The sequence below is a fragment of the Mesoplodon mirus genome (assembly GCF_964341445.2).
Source record: "Mesoplodon mirus genome assembly, chromosome: 7".
Classification (NCBI taxonomy): Eukaryota; Metazoa; Chordata; class Mammalia; order Artiodactyla; family Ziphiidae; genus Mesoplodon; species Mesoplodon mirus.
In genome coordinates, this window is record NC_138983.1 from 129,200,214 (window position 1) to 129,227,036 (window position 26,823).

General features: G+C 39.5%; 1 protein-coding gene across 4 annotated transcripts in view; it reads left to right on the forward strand.

Annotated features, from left to right (window-relative positions):
- Positions 1 to 3,126: 3,126 nt before the first annotated feature.
- TBCEL (tubulin folding cofactor E like) overlaps positions 3,127 to 26,823 on the forward strand; it is a 72,840-nt gene continuing 49,143 nt past the window's right edge. Inside the window, exons 1-4 of one of the 4 annotated variants that reach the window (XM_082628505.1) lie at positions 3,127 to 3,323; positions 15,245 to 15,495; positions 24,464 to 24,613; positions 26,287 to 26,426. In XM_082628505.1, the coding sequence (XP_082484631.1) occupies positions 24,481 to 24,613; positions 26,287 to 26,426 (273 nt within the window). In that variant the 5' untranslated portion in view covers positions 3,127 to 3,323; positions 15,245 to 15,495; positions 24,464 to 24,480. Of the gene's footprint in view, positions 3,324 to 11,550; positions 11,728 to 15,244; positions 15,496 to 22,424; positions 22,710 to 24,463; positions 24,614 to 26,286; positions 26,427 to 26,823 lie in introns of those variants that run through there. The other 3 variants (XM_082628506.1, XM_082628507.1, XM_082628504.1) reach the window with 3 other exon arrangements.

Sequence of the window (26,823 nt, forward strand, 5' to 3'; positions counted from 1 at the left end):
TAGACTTAGAATCTTAGAATTGGACTAGTTGACTACTTAACTAGTCCAACTGATCCAGGAATTACTTATACACCATTCTAACAGATTTCCCCTTTGCTTAACCTATCCCAGTAACGGTGAACTCATTAGAACGACTAAAGCACTCCAATTCTTCAGAAGTTCTTCCTTGTTATTAGCTTGAACTAAATGAAGTTGCTGTTTGTAGGTCAAAACAATTAAATTACCAACAATTTCTATTAAAATGACCAGAAATTTGCCTTTCTGTTACTTCCTCTCATTTTACTTCCCTATCAACTGTCTCCTTGTCTATAACGGTCCTTTAGGGATAATAGGGAATCAACTGTGAACAAGATGGATCTAGCTCCTGCCTTCATTAAGGCTTATGTGCTAGTCAAGGAGACAAGAAAATAAGAAATTATATATAATTTTCAGTCTCAAGGAGGTGGAAGAATAATGTTTCAAGCAAAGGGTTCAGCGAAGCAAATTCCCAAAGAACTTACACATGAGGGCTTGAGAGTATAGAGCAGCACTGCCCAAGAGAACTTTCTGTGATGATGAAAATAGTCTATATTGGCTGTGTCCAATATGATAGTCCTAGTCACATATGGCTACTGAGCACCTGAAATGTGGCTAGTGTTATGTGACTCAGGAAATGCAATTTTAATTCATTTAAATTTAAATAACCACATACGGCTAGTGCCTACCAGATTGAACAGGGCGGTACAGAATAAGAGCAGATAGGGAAGAACACGATCACACATGAGTTTTAGAAAGATAATTCTGCCTATCTTGTGGAGATAGACCAGGGATAGGTAGAGACACTGATATTGTCTTTAGGAGTTTGCACCATAAGGAGAGAGAAGGGAATGAAAGAAAAGTAAGTCAAGGATATCTCAAAGAAACGTGGAAGCATACACAGTCATCTCTCGATATCTGTGGGGGATTGTTCCAGGACCTTTGCAGACACCAAAATCCACAGATGCTGGAGTCCCTTATATAAAATGGTGTAGTATTTGCAAATAACCCACACACATCCTCCAGTATACTTTAAATCATCTCTAGATTACTTATATTACCTAATATAGTATAAGCGCTTTGTAAATAGTGCCATGTAAATAGTTGCCTGTGCACAACAAATTCAAGTTTTGCTTTTTGGAACTTTCTGGAATTTTCTTTTTTTCTGAATATTCTCTACCTGCGATTGGTTAACCCATGGATATGGAACCCCAGGGGTACGGAGGGCTGACTGTAACTAATCACGCCCAATCATATACATTACTCATATATGTAGTTATATACATTGTACACAGAATTTCTTAACAGTAATGACCCACATTTCTTGCCTTTTTTCCTAGTTGCTCACAGTTGCTCACAGGACATCTAACTTCCTATGTATTTCTGGGTGTCCCCAAGGGTACCTGAGCTCACAGGTAAGTCTATCAGTAAAGTATCCATGCAGCATCCACCTCACTCTTCTTCCTCTGGGCATAGTCCACTCAGCTCTTCTCATGATCCTTGCCACTGAGGCGACTTTAGATGTTGGTTATGCCAACAATCCTGATGCTTCCAAAGCCATCCATCCTAAGGTGTCAGAAAGATGCTCTGTCCTCTGAAGAAGGAGGGAGGCCCCCACCTCAGCAACCTAAGCCCCACTGCTTGGCTCACCCTCCCTGTGATCCTCAGAACAGTTTCTTTTCTTTTTTCTTTTTTTTTTTTTTGCGGTATGCGGGCCTCTCACTGTTGTGGCCTCTCCCGTTGCGGAGCACAGGCTCTGGACGCGCAGGCTCAGCGGCCATGGCTCACGGGCCCAGACGCTCTGCAGCATGTGGGATCTTCCCGGACCAGGGCACGAACCCGTGTCCCCTGCATCGGCAGGCGGACTCTCAACCACTGCACCACCAGGGAAGCCCCAGAACAGTTTCTTTAATCATCTCTTTCAGGCTTTTTTTTTTTTTTTCCGAATTCCCCTAAGCCCTACCAATGGGACAAATCAAAATACAATAAGAGAAGTCCCCAGGAACTGCCACTGAGTCCCTTATAAAGAATTTTGTCTTCCCCACTCTATGAATCAATAAGTACACGTGCATGCACATCACAACCCCTCACCTGCTCCCTGACACACACCACACGAAAGCACACACAACTTATGCACGTAGACCTTGTCAACTCCTAGCTCTTCAGCTAAAATATCCGTATAAGGCTGAATTCTCTTCAGGATCAGCCAGCATCATCCCTATTTCATGTACATTCCTGCAAAAGAAATGGTCAAAGAAGTACCTAAGCAATCACAGCTAAACAGTAAGACATAACATGTATGGAGCTGGAGCAACAACATGTATGGAGCTGGAGCTCCAGCTGGAGCTGGAGCTATTGCATGGACTTGACTTTCGTGCCAGATTGACCTGAATTCCAATCTCAGCCTGGTCATTTTTACTAATGGTCTTGGGTAGATCACTTAACCTCTATGAAGTTCAGTTTTTAATTCTATAAAAACCTACTTTGGGAAGGTAGTAAAAATTAGAAGTAGCATATGTACAGTGCCTGTTATCTGGAAGGGGCTCAATAAGGGGAAGACGCTATTACTACATAGGTGTTGGAGCACCGAAGGCTCAGGATGCCACAGGCCCTGTGAAGAGGACACAGAATAAAGGCCAGAGCGCTACCACATCCTTACACAAAAGCATCTTGGGATTGTATTAGATTACAGCCTAGAGCTCGCTATTGAGGACACTGAAGACAGAGACAGGAAGTGAATTGACCAGGGTCACACGGCAAACTAGTGACAGAATCAGGACAAAATCCTAAGTAAGTATGGAAGGTTCAACTTAATGTTCCTTTTCTGTAAGACGGCACCCTCGCAGAGGCCCAGGCTCTGCTCTGACCTGCCCCTATTCCACTCTGATGTGACAATTTGTACTCCTCCTTTGCACCCAGGGTGTCCCCTCATGACGGGCAAGAGAAAGAGCACATGAGGTGTGTTTCTAGGGTCGACCAGGCCGGCACAGACATCCCCGTCGCCATGGCAACCCCAGCTCGGTCGGGGAGGACCCGCTCCTCAGGCGCCCCCTCCCATTCACGCAGCGGACGTGACACGTGCGACGGGGTCACGTGTTGTTGTTGGGCCGGGAAAGCTGCTTCCGGGTCAATGCAGGACACTGGGCTCCGGCGGCCGGAGTTGGGGACGAGGTGAAGCGGATCCGGTCTCCAGCCGGCCGGGAGCAGGCCGGAGGCTGAGCGGCGGCCACGGCGGCGGCCGGGAGTGGGGAGGAGAGGCGCAGCCCGAGGAGCCGCCGCAGCAGCTCCCCCGCCTCCCGGGCTGAGGGGTGAGTGGAGCCCGGGCCTGCCGGCTCCGCCGGGTGCTCGAGGCCCGAGGGGCTCCCCTCCGGAGCCGGGGTGCCGTGCGAGGAAACAGCGGGAAGAAGTCGGAGCGGGACGAGGCCTGCCTGGGCGAAGGGGAGGATGGGACATCTGCCCGGTCCGGAGGGAAGATGGGGCCGGGCCTGGGCTGAGGCGGCGCGGGGAGGGCCTGGGCTGGGAGAGGGAGTCGGGGCCCGGGTTGGAGGAGGGCGTCTGGGGGACCCTGTCCGAATTCCTGAGAATCCGGACTAATCACTGTGCCCCGGGGGCGTGGGGGATGAGGAGATGCCCCCTGGCTGGTAGGAGATGGAGACGACTCTGGGGCTGCTGGGGAAATAGGAAACTTGCCTCTGAACCACTGAATCAAAAAAAAAAAAAATCAAAAATAAAATAAAGGACGTTTCCCGAGGGAGGTTTGGTGGGGCAAGGAGCGGACTGGCGTTCCCAGGCTCTTGGGACTCTAGGCCTGCTCCTTCCGGGGGCTGGTAGAAGGATGCGGTAGTTTAATAAGGACTTTTGGGAGAATCATTTTGCCCCCAAGACAATTAACTGACAGTGAGGCTATTGGAGAAGGCTGGGGCCTGGGAGGAGGGTACCCCGTCCTGGGATCTGGGAAAGGGGGAGGGTAAGAATCTGTGAGGAGCTTCATTCTCCGCTGAGAATGGGGAGTACAGAGTTCAAGGTCCTCTTCTAGGAAGACATACTGGGAATTGGTGAAGCGAGAAGGAGGTTTAATACTGTCTTCTCTTGGGGTCCAGTGATTCTAGAAGTTGTAGTTCAGGAAAGTTGGTTGGAAGACTAGAACTGTTTATAGTCAGTGGAGGGAGGAGGAGCTCTACTCTGAAGGTTGCTAAGCTACCAGAAGCTTGTAGGCACCGCCTAGGTCTGTTGTTTGGGGAAGTCAGCAGTTCTTTCAGGTCCAGATACAGGTTTAGTTGAGGCGTGTCCCCATTCTTCTTATGCTGCCCTGGAGCTCTTAAATTGGTTTCCACGAGTCCATCTTGAGCTTAGAGATTATGTGTAGGTTCGGAGGACTAATGAAGACATTCAGCCTTTGAGTCCTGAGGCATTTGACCTAAATCTCTAGGGTAGGAGCTTTCAAACTTTGCTCCATAGTTAGAAGTACATTTTACATCATGATCTAGTACATACCGACATAGGAATGAAAAGTTTCACAAAGCAGTGTTTACCCTTGTCACTAATGATGCATACTGATAATTTCTATTATATTTCATTCTTTTCCATTAAAAAATGCTGACTAAATCCACTAACTTGATATATGGGTCACAAGTTGCAGTTTGACAGACACTCTCGCCAAGGCACATTTCTTTGGCTTCAATTAGTGTCTTCATGTATGTTTCTAGAGAACAAGGATGATTATAAGGAGACGGATGGGGAGGTGGGGAGGTAGAGTGGAGCCCACCTGGTGCGGTTGACTGCTTCATTTGTTTACGTATTTATAAGGTGTAGCAAATTGTACCATAATCTTAATCTTTGATAGCTTAATGTTGCCTGATCATTTGTGAAATTTTTGAAATAAGTGTGTGCTTTAATTTTCTCTATCCTTTGCTGGGTCTGAGAAATATGAGAGGCCTAGTTCCATATAGTTGATTCATCCCTTCAGCATCTTTAAGGTAATTTTATTTTAATCTTACAGTGTTAATACACTAATTTTGCTTTTCTGCTGTTTAAAAAATCTCAAGCTGAAACCCGTACCTCCTTACTCCAATAATTAATGTATGGTATACTTTTTCTGCATGATTAAAGGCACAGGTTCATGGCTTTAGTAACTTAATCATAAGCTTAAGTATAACTTTGAGTCAGTTAACATCTTAATTCCCCCCATAAAAATGGCGTTTTCATCTGTTTATAAAATAGGTGAGGTCCTTGTATGAGTAGTATTATAATAAATTTTAATGAGTGTTGGTGAACAAAGTGAGAGGCCTTCATGTGTTGCCATGTTTAAAGTCCTTTTAAAAGTTGTCACACAGCCTATTGTTACAGGGCGTTGAGTGTCAAATGATGTTGCCTGATTTCAGTAGGTACATTTATAGGGTGTATTTAAGACCAGTTTAATAGTTTTAATTTTTGTTGAGGATGCCTTTGTATTATTTGGAACATGGAATTCAAAGGCACAGGCATCAGGAAAGTATTGCCCAAATTAAAGTTTACCAGTGGGGCCACATTCTTGATTAGATGCCTTATGAAAGCACTCTTATTATCTTCAAACTTTGTGTATTATAAAATATATCTTTCTTACCTATTGACTATGTCTTGGTTACTGATGAGAGGGGCTATGCTGGCATGTATCAGCCGTCCTTTAAAAATTCCCTTCCAATCAGGTAAATATTTGTTTTAAAATATTTAGCTTTAAAGAATGTTTAGGGCCTCCCTGGTGGCGCAGTGGTTGAGAGTCCGCCTGCCGATGCAGGGGATACGGGTTCGTGCCCCGGTCTGGGAGGATCCCACATGCCGCGGAGCGGCTGGGCCCGTGAGCCATGGCCGCTGGGCCTGCGCGTCCGGAGCCTGTGCTCCGCAACGGGAGAGGCCACAACAGTGAGAGGCCCGCATACCGCAAAAAGAAAAAAAAAAAAAAAAAAAAAAAAAAAAAGAATGTTTAAAAGTTTTCTTTTTGTGGTAGGTGTTTGGGACATTAAGGAAGATTCTCATTAATTTCATTTTTCTGGGAATCATGTGTACCTGTCAATAAACAGTTGTGGAGAATTTATCCTGAGTGATTGTGTGTGCTTTTTTATAGTTTTCATTTCTTCTCTTGAATCTCAAACCTTAAGTATTTCCACTTATAGCAGGCTCTTTTCCCCTTCTAATATTTGCTTCCAAACTGCTGTGGGTTTGGAAATTAGATGCTTACCTTTGTTAGAACTTTGCGTAGAATGAGATTATATAGCTCTGAATAATGTTCTTTCATTTATATATAATATATGTTAAATATAATATATATATAAATACTTTTTTTTTTAGTGTATCAACTATGTGACGTGTATTTTGGCTTCTCAGAGACCTTTTAGCTGACATCTTAGTCATGGGCTGTGTTTTAAATAAGTGAACTCTGTATATTTTGGGCCTAGTTGGCTGTATAGAAAAAGTTGTAAAGAGTCATATGAAACTGATAGTAATACAATTTGGACTTAAGAGGTGAAGAAATCATTTAGCTGTGATTGTTGCCTTTGCCCTGCATGCAGTTCCTTGTTAAGAGGTACTGTTCTTCCCTTTTTCTTTGCCACTACTGTGTTCTAGCTTTTATTTCTTTGGGATTGGAATGCTAACAGCCTAACTATTCCCGTTCTCGATCTGCTTGATCTTGCATAGCTTCATCAGAGTACTCTTCCAAAGAATATAGCTGTAATTTATAATTTCCCTCCTCAAAAACCATTAGCAGTTTCCCAGTGCCAGCACTGAATAAAGCCCATAGTGTTTAGTTTGACATTGAGGGCATTGTACAGCCTCTGCTTTTTACTGACATTATTTTTCCATTCCTAAACGCAGATCCTCTGTTCCTGCCAAGCTGTCTACTCGTCGTACCTTCCTTTGTATGTAACATTATTCCTGAAAGTCTGTAGGAAACATGTTCCCTTTCTTCATGAAGTCCTACTCATCTTCATTTCATTACAGATGATCCTTCTTCCTTGAAGTCTCTCTTGCCGTTTTGTTTATACTACTTTTCCTGTATTGCTTTGTATTTACTGTTTGTGTATCTTGTTTCTGTCTCTTTTAGATTGTAGACTCATGGAGACAGAGGCTCAAATATACTCAGATCTCTAGGACACCTAGTACATGTTTTATCACAGGATAGTTCATGGACCAAGTGAATCAGAATTGATTGAACTAATGGTTAAAATTGCAGATCTCTGGAAATTCTGCTCTAGACTTACCGAATCAGAATCTAGGAATCTGCCCAGGTGATTCTAATGTACAGTGAAACTTGAGAATTGCTGACCTAGCATGATGCTTTAAAATACAGTAGGTACACATACAATTTTTTAGCAAATGATGTAAATGAACTGAGCAGTTTCAGTTCAGCATATTGGTTTAATTTGAGGGCTTTGGAGTCTGGCGGCCTAGATTTGAATCTTCTTTCACTCACTAGCCATCTGACTAGCCTCTCTTTGCTTTAGTTTTCCGATGTGTAAAATGGGGTTAATAATAGTACCTTTTATAAAGGTGTTGTGAGAATTGAATGATATCACATAAAAAACAACATACTACAAGGTAAATAGTGAACTCAATAGTTATTATCTGCTTTTGTCATGATGCTCATGATAACGAGCCTCATCAAAGTAATGAAACTTGAGAATAGATTGTGTCAGTCATTGTTAAGCAACTTGCTCGTGTTTTCAAGAATTTAGGCTTAACATTTATTTTCCATTTTAGACATAACAGTTGGTGGACCTATATGGTGTTTAGGTTTAAATTCATAAAGATGTGTTTTGCCTTCTTTTGAAGGATTGGTACCAAATTAACATGTTAGACTTTCCCCCACCCGCCTTCATCTCCCTGAAGGATAAATGCAGACTTGTAAACAGAGGACCTTAGCCTCTTGCCCTCTGGTCCTGCAGGCCCATCTTCAGCTTCCAGCCCTTCTCCCTCACACTCCACACCAGCCCCACTGCATTTCTCACTTTCACTTATTTGTGCCTTTCCCCCTTATTTTTCATCTAGGAATTCCTGTGACCTCTTTTAAGACTCAGGTTTATGTGTGGCTGACCTTCTTGAAGAGAGTCACTCCCTTGGTGTTCTCAAACTGCTTTGTCCATACTTACGTATTACCCTTGTGTACGTTGGTCTTCTTTTTGGAGGGAAAAGGATTTAGTCCTGGCCTATGGTCCCAGTACATTGTATATAATTAGTCTACCTCTGCTAGAAGCAGAAGGTGCCTGGGGGTTATTTGACTCATAAGCTCTCCCATTTTTCTGGACTTTCCTACTCAGTTTTCATAATAATAACTACAATTTATTGACCACTTGCTAGGCCAGGTGCAGCTAGATGCTTTAAAAACTTTTTTTTTTTCATTTAAACTTCACAATGACTCTATGAAATAGCTATTAATAGTTTCATTTTACAAATGAGAGAGCAGGCCTAGAGAGGTAAATAACTTGCTCAAATTTCAGTGCAGATTCATAACTGAACTCAGGTCGAATTAGGAGAGTTAAACAGATGCCACGCCTCCATAACTCAGGACTCTGGCTATGTGAAACTTTCACTAATCATTCGTTAATGGTCCTTAGGAGTGTGATCTATTACTAGTACTGTTGAGAAAAGGCTTCAACTAAAATTCCTCTTAGATGAATGCTCTTCCAGTGATTTTCAAAGTTTCTTTCCATCTGTAATACCTCTCACTGGTTTTTGTGATTTTCATGTCACTGTCAGAAAATACTACTTCATATTTATTCAAAGTAAAAATTCACTTTTTTGTTCACCCAACACATATTTGTTGCCATGCGCCTGACACTGCTCCGTACCACACTGAACTGGACTGACAGATCCCTGCCTTTGTGGGACTTTGGTTCTGGGTGGAGTTTATCACTAAACTAATAGATCGGGATAAGTGCTGTCAAGAATGAAAGAGGATGAAGTGATAAGTGATTGCTGGTGGCAGTGGTGCCATTTTTAATGGGCTGGTTAGAGGCGGCTTCATTGAGAAGGGAACATTTGTGCTTACATTTATTTGAGGCTTAAATGCTGAGATGAAGCCAGCTAAGCCAAGAGCCAGGAAAAGGGCATTCCTGTAAAAGCCTTAAGAGGGGGAATCAGCTTGGCAGGTTTGAGAAGTAGAAAGCCATGCTGGCTGAAACCTAGTGGGCTAAGAAAAGGGTGGGAGGAGGTAAGGTCAGAGAAGTAAGCACAGAACAGATAGAATGAAGCCCTGAAGACTATGATAAAGATTTGGATTTTATTCTGAGTGTGAAGGGAAGCTTTTGGACAGTTTAAAGGACATGATTTGACTTAGATTTTGAAATGATCACTTAGATGATCTTGGAGAATGAATTATACGGTCATGAGTGACCCGGGAGGAAGCTATTGCAACAGCCCTAGTGAGAGGTTCGTGGAGGCTTAACCCAGAGAAAAGTAGAGGAAATGGCAAGAATTGGGCAGAATTGGGGTGTTTTAGAGGTTGGTTAATTACGGGGATGTGAGAGGAGGAGAAAAATCAAATGTAACTCTGGAGCTGGGGGCTTGGTGGAGGAGGAAGCAGGTTTGAGGAGGGAATTAAGAATTCTGCTTTTGCCTCCTGTGTGCCTCTCCCCGATGATACACCCCCACCCTCCAAGGGTACCACCGTTCTGAATTTTGTGTTTATTATTCTCTGACTTTTCTTTACAATTATCACCTATGTATGTAACGCTAAACAGTACGATGATTAATTTTCTATTTTTTTGATTTTGTTTAAGTGGGATTGTGCTGTATATATTCTTGTGATTATTTTATCCATTTAACGGTGTTTTTAAAAGTCATTCACGTTGATAAGGAAGCAGTCATAGCAAATGATCAAGTATTATGTGTTGTTGCTGTGGAAACATTTCATTTTATGAATATAATGCAACGTATCCAATTGCCTATTCTTGCACGTAAGGGCATTTTTTTGTCAGGATTTTTGTAATTTCAAACAATACCGTTGTTGTGGACATTCTTGTACTTTTCTCGTGGTGCACATTACAAGTTCCTGTAGAGTTTACATTGAGAAGGAGAATTTCTGGGTCACAGGGAATGTGCATCTTCAACTTCACTAGACAGTGATGAATGGTTTTCCAAGGTATTTGTACTCTCACTAGCAATAGAAGAGTTCCTATTCTTCCACATTTTCTCTAGCACTTGGTATTGTCAGAATTTTTAAGTTTTGCTAATTTATATAAAATGGTAGTTTGTTGAGATTTTAATTTCTGTTTCTGAATATTATTGAACTTGAACATCTTTTACATATATTTATCAGTCTTTTGAATTTTATCTTCTGTTAAATACTTGTTCATGTCTTTTCCATTTTTCTGTTGAGTTGTTTGCCTTTTTCTTATTGGTTTTAGGAGTTCCCCATGTTAGTTACATGTGTTGCAAGTATCTTCCAGTTTTTGGCTTGTCTTTTTCTGTGTTTAAAGTCTTTTGATGATCAAAAGTTTTTCATTTGACTTCTCCTTTATGGTTCCTTTTTGCATTTTGCTTATGAAATAGTTCCCTAAATCAAGATCTTAGAGCTCTTTTCCTATTTTAAAAAGTAACTATTTTCTTCTCATAGGAATAAAGTTTGCTTTCCACATTTTAGCTGGATTGAATTTTTCTGTGTTGTGAGATGAGGATTCCCTTTCATTTTTCCCAGATTTATGTTCACTTGTCCTGGGACAGTTCTTGTGTAGTTTAACCTTTTCTTACTGATGTCTATGATGCTTGCAGCTACATTTACATAGGCCTGTTTCTGGGCTCTCTTTTCAATTCCACTGATCTATTTTTTTTCCTCCAGAGTTTTCTTTACAAAGTACAGTTGATTCTTGTTATTCATGGTACTTACGTAAAGTTGCCGTGAACACCAAATTAGTGAATATGGAACCATTGCTCCCAGGGGAAATGTAGGGTTAGGGTCCTGCCAGCCTTTGCACACAACATTTTCGTCAAGGGATCAATACCTGACTCTGTTTTTTGTTTTTTTTTAAAAAAACATCTTTATTGGAGTATAATTGCTTTACAATGGTGTGTTAGTTTCTGCTGTATAACAAAGTGAATCAGCTATACGTATACATACATCCCCATATCTCCTCCCTCTTGCATCTCCCTCCCACTCTCCCTATCCTACCCCTCTAGGTGGACACAAAGCACTGAGCTGATCTCCCTGTGCTATGCGGCTGCTTCCCACTAGCTAGCTATTTTACATTTGGTAGTGTATATATGTAAAATGATTCTGAAGAACCTAGGGGCAGGACAGGAATAAAGATGCAGACCTGGAGAATGGACTTGAGGACATGGGGAGGGGGAAGTGTAAGCTGGGACGAAGTGAGAGAGTGGCATGGACATATATACACTGACTTTGTTTTATATGTGTTTCTGTTTAAAGACACCTTATTCAATATATATTGTTGACTCATTAACTTTGGATTCATAGTGAACAGCACTATAGTTAGATAGAATAAATCTCATCTAACACCTATTTTCTCCATAAGGCACATCACAACCTTCCTGTGCTTAGGGACACAGCATCGCACTGAGGGGCCTTTTTCAATAGTAAAATCAACAAAAAAGCACAAAAATATGAAAAACCTGGCACTGAATAGACCGTGAAAAGGACACTTGTTTACAGTATGAGAGCTGAAACAAGAAGGCAGAGCGACACCTTGTTCTGTCTCAGCTGGAAATGTACACGTCTGTCAGGTGACTCACATTTTTTCTTACTCTGCAAGTATCTGCAAATGACTGTGAAAATGTTGCAAGTATTGATTTTGGGGTTACAAATTAATTCGAGTAGGTGAATTTGCAGATAAAGAATTTGCTAATAATGAGGCTCAACTGTATTATGAAGTCTGGGGAGGCAGTTTTTCAGGAACTTTAACACCCTCCCTTCCCTCTTATGCTTAGACATATATTTATAACATTTTATTTTAAAATAATGATTTAATGCAATGAATCTCTCAAATACTAAGTTCTGGTTGACGGGTGCCATTATCTCAATGAAGGTAGTTCATTTTTGAGAATATTTTTATTATATTTATAACATGGTATTGTTATTTAGTTATAGGTAAATGAAAAAAGAATTTTAGGAAAGAATCATGATTCTTAAAATGTTGGAAACAGATCTAGATTATTAAACCCTTATTGTTGTGACTTATATGAGGATCATATTTTCTCATAGGTACTATTAGTAACTTAAGGCATACATTTTATAAAGGCAAATCCCTTTGGAGATCGTAGTTTAAATGTTAACTCTATTAATCCCTCATCCATTAGTGACATTTTTCCATGTGAACACCAGTAAAGGAATCCAAAAAAAATGTAAGATTTATACATTATAAATCATATCTCCTACAAAATGCATTTATTGAGACTTGGCTAATTTATCCCTCACTTACTGTTTAAGATCCTTAAGTGAATTGTTGGCATTAATTTGATAACTGTGCTGAGGGAGTAAGAATCAGACATTTTGGACTTGACCTGTATTTATCTTTTTTTTTTTAGTATAACATATTTTATTTATTCCCTATTTTTTGAAGTATTTTTATTGTGGTAAAATATATATAACATGTACAATTTTAACCAATTTTTTTTTTTTTTTTTTGCCGTACGTGGGCCTCTCACTGTTGTGGCCTCTCCCGCTGCGGAGCACAGGCTCCGGACGCGCAGGCTCAGCGGCCATGGCTCACGGGCCCAGCCGCTCCGTGGCATGTGGGATCTTCCCGGACCGGGGCACGAGCCCATGTCCCCTGCATTGGCAGGCGGACTCTCAACCACTGCGCCATCAGGGAAGCCCCCAGTTTAACCAATTGTAAATGTACATATCAGTGGCATTAAGTACATTCACATTGTTGTACCACCATCACCACTGTCCATCTCTAGACCTTTTTTGTCCCCAAACTGAAACTCTGTACCCATTAATCAATAACTCCCTATTCCCCACTCTCCCCAGCCCCTGGCAACTATCATTCTACTTTCTGTCTCTGTGAATGTGGCTACTCTGGATGCTGCATATAAGTGGAATCGCATAGGATTTGTCCTTTTGTGTTTGGCATACTTCACTTAGTGTTATGTCTTCAAGGCTCATCCATGTTGTAGCATGTCAGAATTGACTTTTCAAAGCTGAGTAATATTCCATTGTATGTACATACTACATTTTGCCTATCCATTCATCTGCCTATGGGTATTTGGATTGTTTCCATCCTTTGGCTATTGTGAATAATGCTGCTATGAATATTGGTGTACAAATAGCTATTCAAGTCCCTGCTTTCAGTTCTTTTGGTATATACCTAGAAGTGGGATTTCTGGATCATATGGTAAATCCATGTTTAATCTTTTGAGGCACTGTCACACTGTTTCCTACAGTAGCTGCACCATTTTACAGTCTCACCAGCAATGTGCATATATTCCTCTTTAGTTACTACACTGTGCCTATTGGTCTGAAGTATGGCAGAAATTACTAACTCTTGCGTATAAGACATATAGTATAGTATAGATACCAAAGTTATATATTCAGTATTAAATCTACTGTGGCTGTAGTTTTTGCAGAAGAATTTAGCTTGTGCTCAGAAGCAAGTATTTCTGGCTCTGTTACTGATTCATTGCCCTATCATGTGATCTCTTACTTTTGGAATCCCCATGGAGAGGTAGACATAATTAGTAATTCAGTGGTGGCTATGATGCATTTTTGTTTGTAACTACTCTGAGCTGAGTTTATTAATACACCTGCTTTTCATACTTTATAAAATGCATTTGATATGCACAATCAGAAGTGATTAGAAAACTCACTGATTAGCATATTTATTGAGTGCCAATTATGTGCAAAGTTCCTGTTCATGATAGAAAGAATCACTGTGATATGGTTCTTACCCTCAAGAGCTATACAGTCTAAAGATATTAAACAAACAAAGAAAATCACAACACTATGCATGAGTTAATAATGGGACAAAAATGAAAAGAAGCCATGCCAATATGTGATTGATTAATTGCCCACTGAATATTTTAGGCAATAAATATTTACCATGAGCTCAGCTCAAAGGAAACAGATCATTATGGCAGGAGGTATCTGAAAAGGCTTCATCTCCGAAGTATATTCTGAGTAGGGCCTTGAAGTATGCATAAAATTTAGACAGGTGGAGAAGGGAAGATCTTCTAGTTAAGGAGGAGTGACATTATAAATGTCAGACATTTTACTGCCTGAATCATTCATTGGCATTAATTAGCATAGGCCCAGGACCAAAAAATATTAGATCAAATCTGTTTAGCAAAATTTGTAAATAAGTCCCCAGCCCTACATTAATGCTGCCATGCTCACTGGGTGGTGATGGGAGTAGTAACAGAGGTAGCAGTAGCAGTAGGAGTAATAGTAAGCCAGTATTTAGTGAGTGCTCTCCATGTGCCAAGCACTGAATGAAACCTGTTTTACCCATGTTATCTCCATTCATTCAGCAACCCTATGAGCTAGGAGGTAGGGGCTATCTGTTACCCCTTTTATAAGTGAGGCAGTGGAGACTTAGGAACCAAAGTCACTTCCCTGTAGTCAAATGGAGTGGTGGAGTCAGTCATGATTTACATCCCGGCAGTTTGGTTCTAGAACCAGCACTTATTACCACTAGGCAGTATCACCATAGGGCAATAATACGACTATAGCACGAAATATGGAAAGGGCTAGTGAATTTTTTTAATAACCTGTAAACTTTGGCAACCTCTCTGTGTGGCTGATGTTTACCTTCTGGCAATTCTTCGCTGTGAGCCAGAATGGTCTGTAAACTCTAGAAGGCTGCAGGGTGATGAACTAGCAGTCCGTTCCTAATGAGGCCTTGCTTTAACTTGATAGCCTCTGTGGTTACTCACAAGTAGAGATGATGGGGTAATCTGTTCTATAAACAGCTGAGTTCATAGAAGAGATTGACCTTAAACTTGTGTATTCACAGCTGAAAGATAGCATGTGTATACAATTTTCTCCTGATGAAAACCAATCCATTCAGGAAACTAATATTTATTGCTTTTTGGCAGGAAAGGGAAGTTGAGAATATTTCTCCCCCTTTGGTGACTAGACCAATCAGTACTGCTGCTTAGTTTTGTGGTTCAGTTACTTTGACATGGTTACAAGAGGTATTTTGGCTGTAATGATTTTCATAAATTTTAATAAGTTGTGTTTCTATGATTTGTGCATGATGCTACATACTGTTGACGTGAATTTTTTTTTTTTTTTCTTTAGTGAAGACAGCATGGCTCAACAGATTAGGGATACATAAAGTATGACTTAGCCTGCTGGTTGGGCCACGGAAACCTGAGCAAGTCACCTCAGTTTCACGTCCTGTAAATAGAGATAAGTGTCAGTTTGTCTGTTTCAGAAGATGGTTGTGGAAAATTACTAGTCTTTCAAATGATTGTTAATCTCAGTTTGGGGACACTCGGCTTTTGGGGAGCATCGATTCAAGAGTAAATGTTTCTACTCCTGAATTTTGAGTAAGTGCAACATAAAAGCCTTGAGATTTTCCCAAATTGAATCTGGGCCACATAGAGAGGTAGGGATGGATGCAGACTTGTTTGGGAAGGGGTTGGGAAGGGGGATAAGGGCGGACTCTCCTTGGAATTTATTGAAGTAAGGGGTGTGGTGAATATTAAAGTTTTTATGTTGTTCTTGTGATTGCTGGAAGTTGGTGGAAAGTGCTTTTCTGCATTCTAAAATGCCTAATTTCGTAGGGATATAGACAGTTGGTGTAAGCCAACATTTCTGGACAGTTAGAAGCTACAGGAATTAAGAAAGAAGTTCTTAGAAATATTTTCACACAAAGAGGTACTTACATCTAAATAGCAGTATTTTCTTAAATTTTTTTCCTCTCAGATACTTTCTCATCAAAATAATAAAATTCTTGGGCTAGTGCATTTGGATCAGAAATTTTGAGTGCTACGTAGAATAGACTACTAGCGTGGGAATCAGTCCTGTTTGCTAATTTGCAGTTGTAGATGAGAAACCTTGGTCTTTTGTCCAACATCAAATGTGCCTTGTGTGCAGCATAGTTCTTTAGTAGAAAATACAGACAGCTCTGGGGCTGTACTCACTGATAACGTAGAGTCACAGTTTTAGGTATTTTGGTGCCACTAATATAATGAAATAAAGAATTTGGATTAGATATTTTAATACCTGTGGTACTTTTAAGGAGAAGCATAGTGCTGTGATAAGTGAAGAGGGTAACAGTGCCCTACTAATAGCCCAATTCAAGGACTAACCAGGAGTCTGAATTCACATTTCATTTGGCAATGTTGGATTTTTAAAAAAAATTTTTTTTAATTAAAAAAAAATCTACCAAGAAAAGTTGATGTGCTACATTATTTCACTTGGATATAGTTTAGTATACAGTTGAGAAGGAGACTGAGAAATAGGGTGGTTCATAGTAGGGTGTGAAATCATGGTGGTGTGGTATGTTACGATAATGGACTTATCAGCTACACTCAAGTTTTGCACTTGGCATACTCAGAATCAATTTGTGAATTAGTAAACTATAATTCTACAGAAGAGTTCTGAAAGGTTATTAGAATTAATTAATTTTTCTTACTTTTCATCCCAAGAAGGCATCCACTTAGGTATATTACATAATGCTCAAGGAGGTAACTGAGATAGAATTGCAGGTATATGTACTTTATGATAAGTGAAGGTAGAAGTGCCATACAGAATGAGACTGTCTAGCCTAAGTATGTTGACTTGGACAATGTCTTTAATGTGTTTTTATGGGAGAGATTGCTGTCATTCATGAGTTCAGCTGCAAAAGCTTGTTAATGGAATACTCTACAGACTTTAAAAATCATTGTATATGTATATGTTTATGGATATAGAAAGCTTTTCATGAGCTGTTTAGTGAAAAGGGAGGTTACAGAGCTCTGTATCTAAAAGTAATTTAATCTTTGTGTAAAAATCATGTATCTACATAGTATGGAAAAAATGGTCTGAAAAAATATACACCATAAAGTGCATCCTCAGGCTTTTAATCTACTCTCTAAATCTGTCAACCAAAGCTTCCTGGTATGGCTGTGGCTCTAAATATGCTTCAGATAAGAAAAGCTTTTTAGTAACACTTATTTACATGCTTAGCTTAGCTAATGAAAAGTGAAACTACATCTACATGGAGTTATAGGTTTTTTGCTTATCTTCAGTTGTTAATTTTTAAAAATTCAGAATGTGTATCGCTACTATTTTTAAAGCAGTTATTTAGAAAAAAGCTTATCAATAGACCCCTTTTTCTTTATTTTTTAATTTAATTTTAAATTGAATTATAGTTGATTTACAGTGTAGTGCTAATTTTTGCTGTACAGCAAACTGACTCAGTTATACACATATATATATTCTTTTTTAATACTCTTTTCCATTATGGTTTATCTCAGGAGATTGGATATAGTTCCCTGTGCTATACAGTAGGACCTTGTTGTTTATCCATCCTAAATTTAATAGTTTGCATCTACTAACCCCAAACTCCCAGTCAATCCCACCCCCCGTTGGCAACCACAAGTCAGTTCTCTATGTCTGCAAGTCTGTTTCTGTTTTGTAGATAAGTTCATTTGTGCCATATTTTAGATTCCACATATAAGTGATATCATATGGTATGTGTCTTTCTCTTTCTGACTTCGCTTAGTATGATAATCTCTAGCTGCATCCATGTCACTGCAAGTGGCATTATTTTGTTCTTTTTTATGGCTGAGTAGTATTCCATTGTCTGTATGCACCACATCTTCTTTATCCATTCCTTTATTTGTTCATTCATTTTTACCTTTCCTGGAGGTAAAAATATGTAAAATACACATATACTTTCCCAGAGTAATTATGTTTTATTGGGTACACTTTTGCTGAGGATCAGAAAGATTTAGGAAACAAAACAACAAACTAAAGTCCCAGCTACCTAAAATGTCCAAGAATCTGGCAGGGTTTAGATATAGTCGAGGTCTTTCACAAAAGGAAGCTTTGCAGGGATGAGGTTAGGAGTCCATAAAGTAAAAGTTAAATGGGCTTAAAGAAAAAAAAACTTCCAAAAATTGAGAAAGCTAGTAATACTAAGAGATTCTTTGACGCTATCCAGACTTTCCTCCTTAGCTTTGGTTTTTTTTTGTTCTTTTAAAATTTATTTATTTTTGGATTTTATTTTATTTTATTTTTTTATACAGCAGGTTCTTATTAGTTATCTATTTTATACATTTAGTGTATATATGTCAATCCCAATCTCCCAATTCATCCCACCACCACTCCCCTCTCCCCCCACTTTCCCTGCCCTGGTATCCAAACATTTGTTCTCTACATCTGTGTCTCCAATTTCTGCCTTGCAAACCGGTTCATCTGTGCCATTTTTCTAGATTCCACATATATGCATTAATATATGATATTTGTTTTTCTTAGCTTTGTTTTGTTCGTTTTTTGACCTGCTCCATGCCCCTACCCGGCAAACTCAGCCTATAAATTCCTCTTTTGTTCTTTTAAAAAAATAACAAGATATAACTAACAGCTCTCTCTCTCTCTCTGAACACTTGGTTTTAATTCATCAACTGTCCCATCTCTTCAGTTTTCATCTAAGCTTCTCAAAGGCATGGTCTATACTTACTGTCTTCATTTATTTACTTCCTTAACCCCCTAAACTATGGTTTCTACTCCCTTGTCTGTACTGAAAGTGCTTCCACTAAGGTAAACAAACTCCTACGTGCCCAGTCCGTTAGGGATTTTAAAATTCTCATCATTTTTGACCCCTTGATATTCTACATAAAGATCGGTCACCCCCATCCGTGCACAATATTCACAGCAGTCTATCAAAACTTTTCTTACTTTTATCTCTATAGGATAAAGTCAAACCTGAGCAAGATCCGGCATGAGCTGACCACTGTCCACCTTTCAGTCGAATCTCCTGTCTCCCCCGCTCCCCACAGATATTTTATGTTGTAGCAATACCGCTTAATGTCTCTTGTGCTGGTTTATCTTCTGTTGTTTCCTGTGCCTGGAATGCTCTTCTCCACCCTGTTAACCTAACCTTTGTTATCTTTCAAAATGGCTCAGGATTCACCTCCTACTTCCTTGATCATACTTCCCAAAAGTTAATCGCTTCTTGTGTTTGAATTCACTATTTCTGGGTGGCTTATTTCAGGTATGCATTATCTCCCTGTGTTTCCCTCTAGGTTTTGGATGCCCTGAGGGCAGCATTTGGATTTTATTCATTCTTACTTTCTTTAGTATTTAGCTTGGCACAGATTGAGTGTCTGGTTCCTGTTTGTTGAATGGAATCACACGAGACTGTAAGCTTTGTGAGGGCACACATTTTATGAATAAATGGGCAAATAAGCCTAATTGGAACCACTTGATAAGGTGCAAAAAAGAGAGAAAACTAGATATATTTGTTGTCTGCATTTTTATTAAACAAGTGGTAAAGAAATTCTTATTCTCAGATTGTGTTGTAAAGGAAATAGGCACCTGAGAAGAGAAAAATGCCTGGAATGAAATGTCATCTGACCAAAGGAACCCTAAGGTGAAATTGTCCAGCCTTTGGCCAAAATGTTTAACCTAAGTTTTATTTTCACATATTTGGTAGCAAAATATTGGGAGGTAGCTTTTAGAGTGTGGTTTTTTCTGCCCTTCTCTGATGAATAGATGAGATTGGTTAGTTGTATATAAATGGGTCCATGTCAAATGACTGAAAATAATTTTAAGCTACTTAGGAGTGTTTTCCTCCTCTCTATTATTTTTATGCTATGAAAACTCTTCCTGGGTGTTTAGCCTCATCCTACATTAATGCATATTTCGAATCGTTGCAATTTATTTTTTAGAACTCTAAGTCAGTTCCCAACTGTTTATTATTCCAGTAACTTGAATCTTGCTGTAGGAAGCCCCACTCTTTTGTTAGTCTCCACAGCAGGAGGCAACTGGGAGGCCTGAAGCTCCCCAGCATCTTTAGGCTATGGCTTTGTAACCTCTGCCTGCTGGGGCCCTTGTGGTTCCAGAGTCACAGTAGTTTGGATACCATTTGGGTAATTTGGATGAACTATTTGGGTAACTTTTATTAACACATTTAACTTGGCTAGCGAAGGAAGCAACATGGCAGATCTGAGGGTGTTCTTCCCACCCCTCTGTACACTTCATAGTGGAGCTTTTGCTTTGCCCTTGTTAAAGCCACGGTAATGACTATGAGAGTACCATGAATCATTTCCCCCCACTTCTTCTCAACCCTACCTCTCATTCTGATTGTAGTTTAGTTCTGAGGCTCAGATGTGTTTTGTTCTGCTTTCTTTTTCTTTACCAATGCTCTTTTCCAAAAGTATTTCCGTTTGGCCACCCATTTTATTTCTCTTTTCTTCCTCAATTCCCAATTCCTTTAAAAGTTAATATTATACATTTCACATGGTCAAGTTTGGCATTTTTTTCACAAGACAGCTGGTAATAATGAGGACTTAAAAAACACTTTGACAAATTATTAGGTCATTCCCAGATAAATCACTTAAAAATGTTTTGTATTTTGAAAAGATAATGTATGGAAAAAAAGGGTGATGTATGCACCTGGTGAGTTCAGGCAGTTCAAATGGTTGAACAGTGAGAAGGAAATCTCCTTTTCACCTTATTCCTCATTTCCTCTCTTTGGAGTCAACCACAGGTATTAATTTTACTAATTTCTATTTTATCCTTCTGGAGGTAGTCTATGCATATATAGGCAGATAAACCTATTTTTTTATAAGATTTAAAATGCATGTTTTGGGACTCTGGGATAGTACTTATATTTTTTGTAAGTTGTGAGTGAGGGTGGTAGTATTCACACTTTGTGAAGTGTGGTACTTTACCACAAAATTTTTTGGTGAAGTAAATATTGATCTTGCATACCAGTGTAAGGCTATATCTTGCATCTCTTCTACTCTTCGTGGTCAGACATGGCCTATTTTCTGTTTCCAATTGTGTTGAGTTTCATACTAATTTTGACCTGACCTTGGGAACAGAAAGTACAAATTGATAGCTATTGAGGTTCCTTAGGTGACTGGGCTGAGCACCTTATCCTCCAACTTGCACTTTTACCAAGTGCTTTATGAAAGCATATTATAGTCAGGATTTGAGGCACAAAGGAGTTGAGATTTTCACAGGCACACTCCATGACTTGGAAATGGAACCAAGCAACATCACCCCAGATTCCTGGCTCCCTGGCTTTAAGCACCAATTCAGCACACTTTTACAAATGTATTAGACCTCTGCCAACTGTAGAAGGCAGTCAGATGTTATTTGACACTGGTTCTTTCCAGAAAGTCATAGATTACCCCTCCACCTCCAAAAAAAACCTTTTAAAAGTCTCCAGTTAAAGATCTTCTTCCGTCCTGTATGTCCTCATTTTTCAATCTATTTGGTTTTCAGTTTTCCTTTCCCACCTACTGTTCCTCCTCCAACTGCCCCAACAGATTTTGAGTAGATTTATGTCACTGATCCATTTTGCAATCTTAATGTTCTAATTCAAAACCCATGTATTATTGTGTACACTATCTGCATGCCTGGAATGCTGTTCCAATAGAGTATCCTGGAAAATGACCAATGAAGGTGACTGGCATTGCTTTTAAGTCTTTAGGGAAAAAAAAAAAAGCAGACTATTTGGAAGAATTGTGAAAGCATGGGGCCATAAGGAGTAACTTCTAAGTTCCCATCATTGCTTGCTTACTAACACTTATTTTAACTTGCATATGTTTCTAACCTCACCATCCCTCATATCAATTTTAATAATGTAATCGCCAGTTATTTAACCTGCAAAAGCCAGTTTATTTGGGAATAGCCAGAGGATTTGCAATTTGAGATATGCCAACTGGGGCAGACCACAGGCAAATCCAGAGAACAAGGAAGGGGAACTTGCTTTTATAGGGGAAATGAGGGGAGGGGGAGTGTGTTATAACCAAAGAGTCCATTGGAGGAAGCTGGGAGTCCAAAGTATGGAGGTTGGTTGGGCTGCTGTGGCCTCTGATTGGCTGGGCAAAGAGTTTTCTTCTTCCCGCTGGATAGTAAAGCAGGCAACACTTTCCTGTCAGAGATGTAGGCCTGCATCTCTTCCCGTTTGGAGTAATTAATGTTGCGTGGCAAGGGTGAGGGATCTGCCTATAGGTCTGTCCAGACTCCAGTTTTAGCTGAGGTTTCTTTAATTCCACACTCAGCTTGTCTATATTTAAATTGTGTATAAGATTATTGCCCTTGGATTGAAGAGGTTGGAGTTTAAGTGATTCTGAAGCTTCCAGTTAAAAGATGCTATTTAAACTCGGTGACTATTATTTTGACGCTGACAGTTCAGCACCCTCCCACACACTTTTTATTCTTTTGAACTGCCAGTTGTATGGAAGATAGCAGTGTAACTTGTTTGACTTTTTGTTAACCATTTCTGAAAATTCTGTTGGCATTCTGCTTGAGACAGGTCTTTGATAAGAACTATGATGCCTGTTACTAGTGGCATAGCACCTGCTCTGTGTTATCTGCTGTTGGTGATGAGTTTACATTGAAAAAGAACCTTTCCACCTGAAAGTTCCTGGAGTCCTAGATGAACCCACACAGTTCACTTTTGACCCAGTGCTGGGATAGAGGACAGCAGCATATACTTAGCACTGTGGATAGAAAGAACAAACTCTCTTGTCCTAAAACAGGCTCTGTTCTTAAGCTCCCAAATGATGACCCTGACCGAGGGCAGCCCTATATTTTCAAGGTAACTTGTGATATACTTGTTATGAAATGTATTACATAGTCTAAACTTTGATAAATTAAGTACAGGTAAAACTTCTGGACAAGTGCTCAGTGAGTGTCTGCTCTGTGTTCTAGGTATTTGTGAATTGATTTCACGAAGTACAATACTCGTCGTCCTGGTAGTAATCTAGAAAATGGGCCAAGTTTAAAGACCACTTTTATATTTATGCCCTTTTCAAATTCTTGTTACAAACCCAAGAGGAAAATTTTAGCTCATCCACAGTGGGAAAATTAAAGTAGAGAGAGGTTAGATAACTAGCTTATGTTTTACCCAGCTAGTAAATGACAGAGCCTAAGTTTTCTGTTTATGTGCCTTCTACCATACTACAACTTCCTTTTACAGTTAATAACATTTGTGTGTTTTAGAGCTTTACAAGAGCCCTATAATCTCAATAGTGCACTTGTACATTTTAGAGCTCTACAGTAATGCTGAACTCCAAGCAGTATAGATATTAATATCTTATTTTACAGAATAAGACGTTTGAGTCCCAGAGAAATACGCTGTCTTGCCTGATGGCACAGAACTATTAAGTGGTAGAACCGGGTGGGACTTAAACCCACTCCTGATCCTGAATCTTCTCTTTCTGATCAGCATACTGGAGGCTCGTGATTTTAGTTCTCAGCAACATTTATTGAGCCCTTACCGTGTGTAGTGTACTCTGCCAGATGCTGTGAATCAATACTGAAAAAGTAGAATCGCATAGCACTGCCCCCCTTCATAATGTAATGGTGGAATTAGGACAATCGCATGAGAAAAATACCTAACATTCAGTATAATTAAACTGTATAAGCAAAAGTAAACCAGTGCAGCATAGTGAAGTAAATATATCACCACCAATGGTAAACAGTTTGGAGTACTATATGGGTAGTACCAAACAGCCTTTTAGAAGTTTTTTTAATGCTCATTCCTGCTGGTTTTTCCTAGGACCAGGTACCAGTAGTCATTCTCAGACTCTCCAGCTGTACTTGCTGCTTCTCTATAATCTATAACCGTATTCAGTTCTCTCCTATTTTAAGAGGAAAAATCTTGGCAATTTCCCCCAATCTGTACGCTCTCCTGTTCCTGCCTACCTTATCAGCCCACCTTTTTCCTCCCCTTCTCACCAAAACTTCTCAAAATGTTGGCTATACACTTCACTCTCTGATCATCCCTTTTACTTTTCCGTCATGGCTTTGCTTCCTCTGCCTGTATCTTAAATATCAGTGTCCCAGAGAGTTCTAGTGCCCTACTATTCTTATTCATGATATTTCCTGATGAGGTCCAAATCTTCTCCTCTAGCTCACATTTCTCACCCAACTTCAGACTGTTCCCCTGAAAGAGAGGCCTCAGATTGAACATGTATAAAAGAGAATTCATCAGTTTCCTCCTTAAAACTAGATCTCTCCGTATTTTCTTTTTTCTTAGCTGTGTCACTAGTCACCTAGTCACCTGTACTAGAAACCTGGGGGTCAGCCTTGACTCCACCTTCCCCTCAGCCCCTATAACTCCTGAAAAGCTTGCTTTCTAAGTTGATCTTAAATCTATTTGTACTACCACTGAACCACTTTGGACCCTCATCATCTTTCCCCTGTATTTTTGCAGCATCTAACTCTTCTCCCTGCCTGTCTTATGTGTATGCAGTGCCTAGCTTAGTACCTTATAAATAATTGATTCTCAATAAATATTTCTTGTATGAGTAAATAAACAAATTTTGATGATTTCTTGGTTTCTTGTAGAATTTTAGGAAAGGAAGATGGATCAACCTAGTGGGAGGAGTTTTATGCAAGTATTATGTGAAAAATATAGTCCTGAAAACTTTCCTTACCGCCGTGGTCCTGGGATGGGAGTCCATGTCCCAGCCACACCTCAGGGCTCTCCTATGAAAGGTAAGAAAGATGGGGCCTAAAACATTTTTTTCACTGGAGCTTACTTAGGACATTAAACCAGAATATTGCCTTATTTGTAAATGATTCCCTTTATTTTGAATTATGAGTTGAATAGTCTTTCTCCCTTGCTATGATTTCAGTTGTTTTGAAAACCTGAAAGGATTTATTTTCCTACAGATTGGCCAAAAGGCATTTTAGTTGCACTCATAGGGTGAGAGCAATATTTGACTGATAATATTTCAAGGAACTTGGAGGGTGCAGATAGTACAAGCCTGGCCTGTACCCTCAGTGACCTTACAGCTTATTGGATTACAACATATTCACATTTACAAAAATATATAATAACACAAGGTAGTTTATATTGAGTCAAATGAACGGCACAGTGATGGGGAAAGAAATTTAGAGAGTTAATTTATATGATCAAGAAAGGGTTCAAAGCTGTGAGATTTGAACTAACCCTTCAAGAATGTAGAATTTGGTTAGAGAGGAGATAGACATTCTAGGAGGGGGATTATTATGTGAGCAAAGATCTACAACTAGAAACGTGCAAGGTGTGTTTTTGGTTTGCATTTTAGCTTAATGTTGTAATTAACTGTTAATTGGAAGTAGTTCTTTGTAGTGATGGGAGATGAATATTGAACAGTGTTTTAGTTCCTGTGTCCAAAGATTACTGAATGTTCATTATTTCTCAATGCAACTATCTTATCAATCCATATAAACTGAAACAGCAGAAAGAGTGGACTTCTTACTTGGTTGTTTTTTTCAGGATCCACTCCCATTCTGAGAAAACTGATTCTGTGAAAAGTACTAAGTTGAAAGTTCATATTATTTGAGGCTTCCATTAATGAAATATACTTTTGTGAGCCTTGGCTTTATACCAAATGGGAAAAGAGTGGTTGAATTCTCATATTCATCCTTTTTATTAGAGATAGGAAGAGTGATTTTATTGACATATTTTTGAACAAGCAATAGTTTGACTGAATTCATTGAATGGTTTAAGACTCTAAAACATTTTCTCTCATTATAATTATATATTTTTAAAAGTCTAGTTTTCCTAAGGGACAAATTCTACATGGATATGAAAGGGGAATGATTGATGGACAAGTATGGGAGAAAGATATAGATTTTTAAATGGATCCACGTAAGCGAGGAAGATTCCTTGAGTGATATGAACTTGAAGAACAGAAGTGGTTTAGCAGATAGACTCTCTAATGGTTTGAGATAATTTCCAAAGGCAACAAAAGGTGAAAATACAAATCAGACAGAGAGAAAAGAGCTATCCAGAATGATACTTTTGAACTAAATTAAAAAAAGAAAGAATTGAGGCCAATAAGAACACGGTAGTAGCCCTGACATGAATCACATGGATCTAGTGTCACATGATAAGGTGACAACATGGATGATGGTTCTGTTTTTGGTAGTTGAGATAAACAATGCTGCCAGGAGGTGAAGCCTCCGGGACTTTCTGGGGGTACTGGTCTAGTACTTCTGACCTCCTGGGCCATATTTGGCTGTCTCCCCTTAGAATTCAGTACCCTTGGATCCCAACATATCTTGTATTTTCAAGGTCCTTGTGTAATTTCACACAATTTGATTTTGATTCCTGGTGGCTGAATGTATGTAGACAAGAATTAGGCTGACGTAGAAAGTATTTTGTTTCTCCCATGATTCAGATCGCCTCAACCTCCCAAGTGTACTGGTGTTGAACAGCTGTGGAATAACCTGTGCAGGAGATGAAAAAGAAATTGCTGCCTTCTGTGCTCATGTGTCAGAACTAGATCTTTCTGACAACAAACTCGAAGACTGGCACGAGGTAAAGTTTTTATACTGCTGCATTTTGGTGAAATGCAGCAATAACTCACTGTATTATTGTTTATGTTGTTACGTATGCTGCTGAATTCTGGTTCTCACTTGAGATTCTTCTCTGTATGTCTCAAGAGGAATAACTGACTCCTTCAACTGTTTCTATGGTGATTTTTCAATGAACTTTGCTCTTGCTGATTTGTTTTTCATTAATGTGAAAAGCACTGAGGAACTTTATTCCAGGCATCAAGAGGTTAATAAGACCACAGAGGTTTAGATTGCTAACAGTGCATTAAATTCTCTACTGTTTCACTAGTTTACACATCCTGTGCCCATTCTCTGCTACTACTTCAACATTTATTACTATAAATTGACATAAAAATTACTGGAGCTCAAAACTAAGGTTA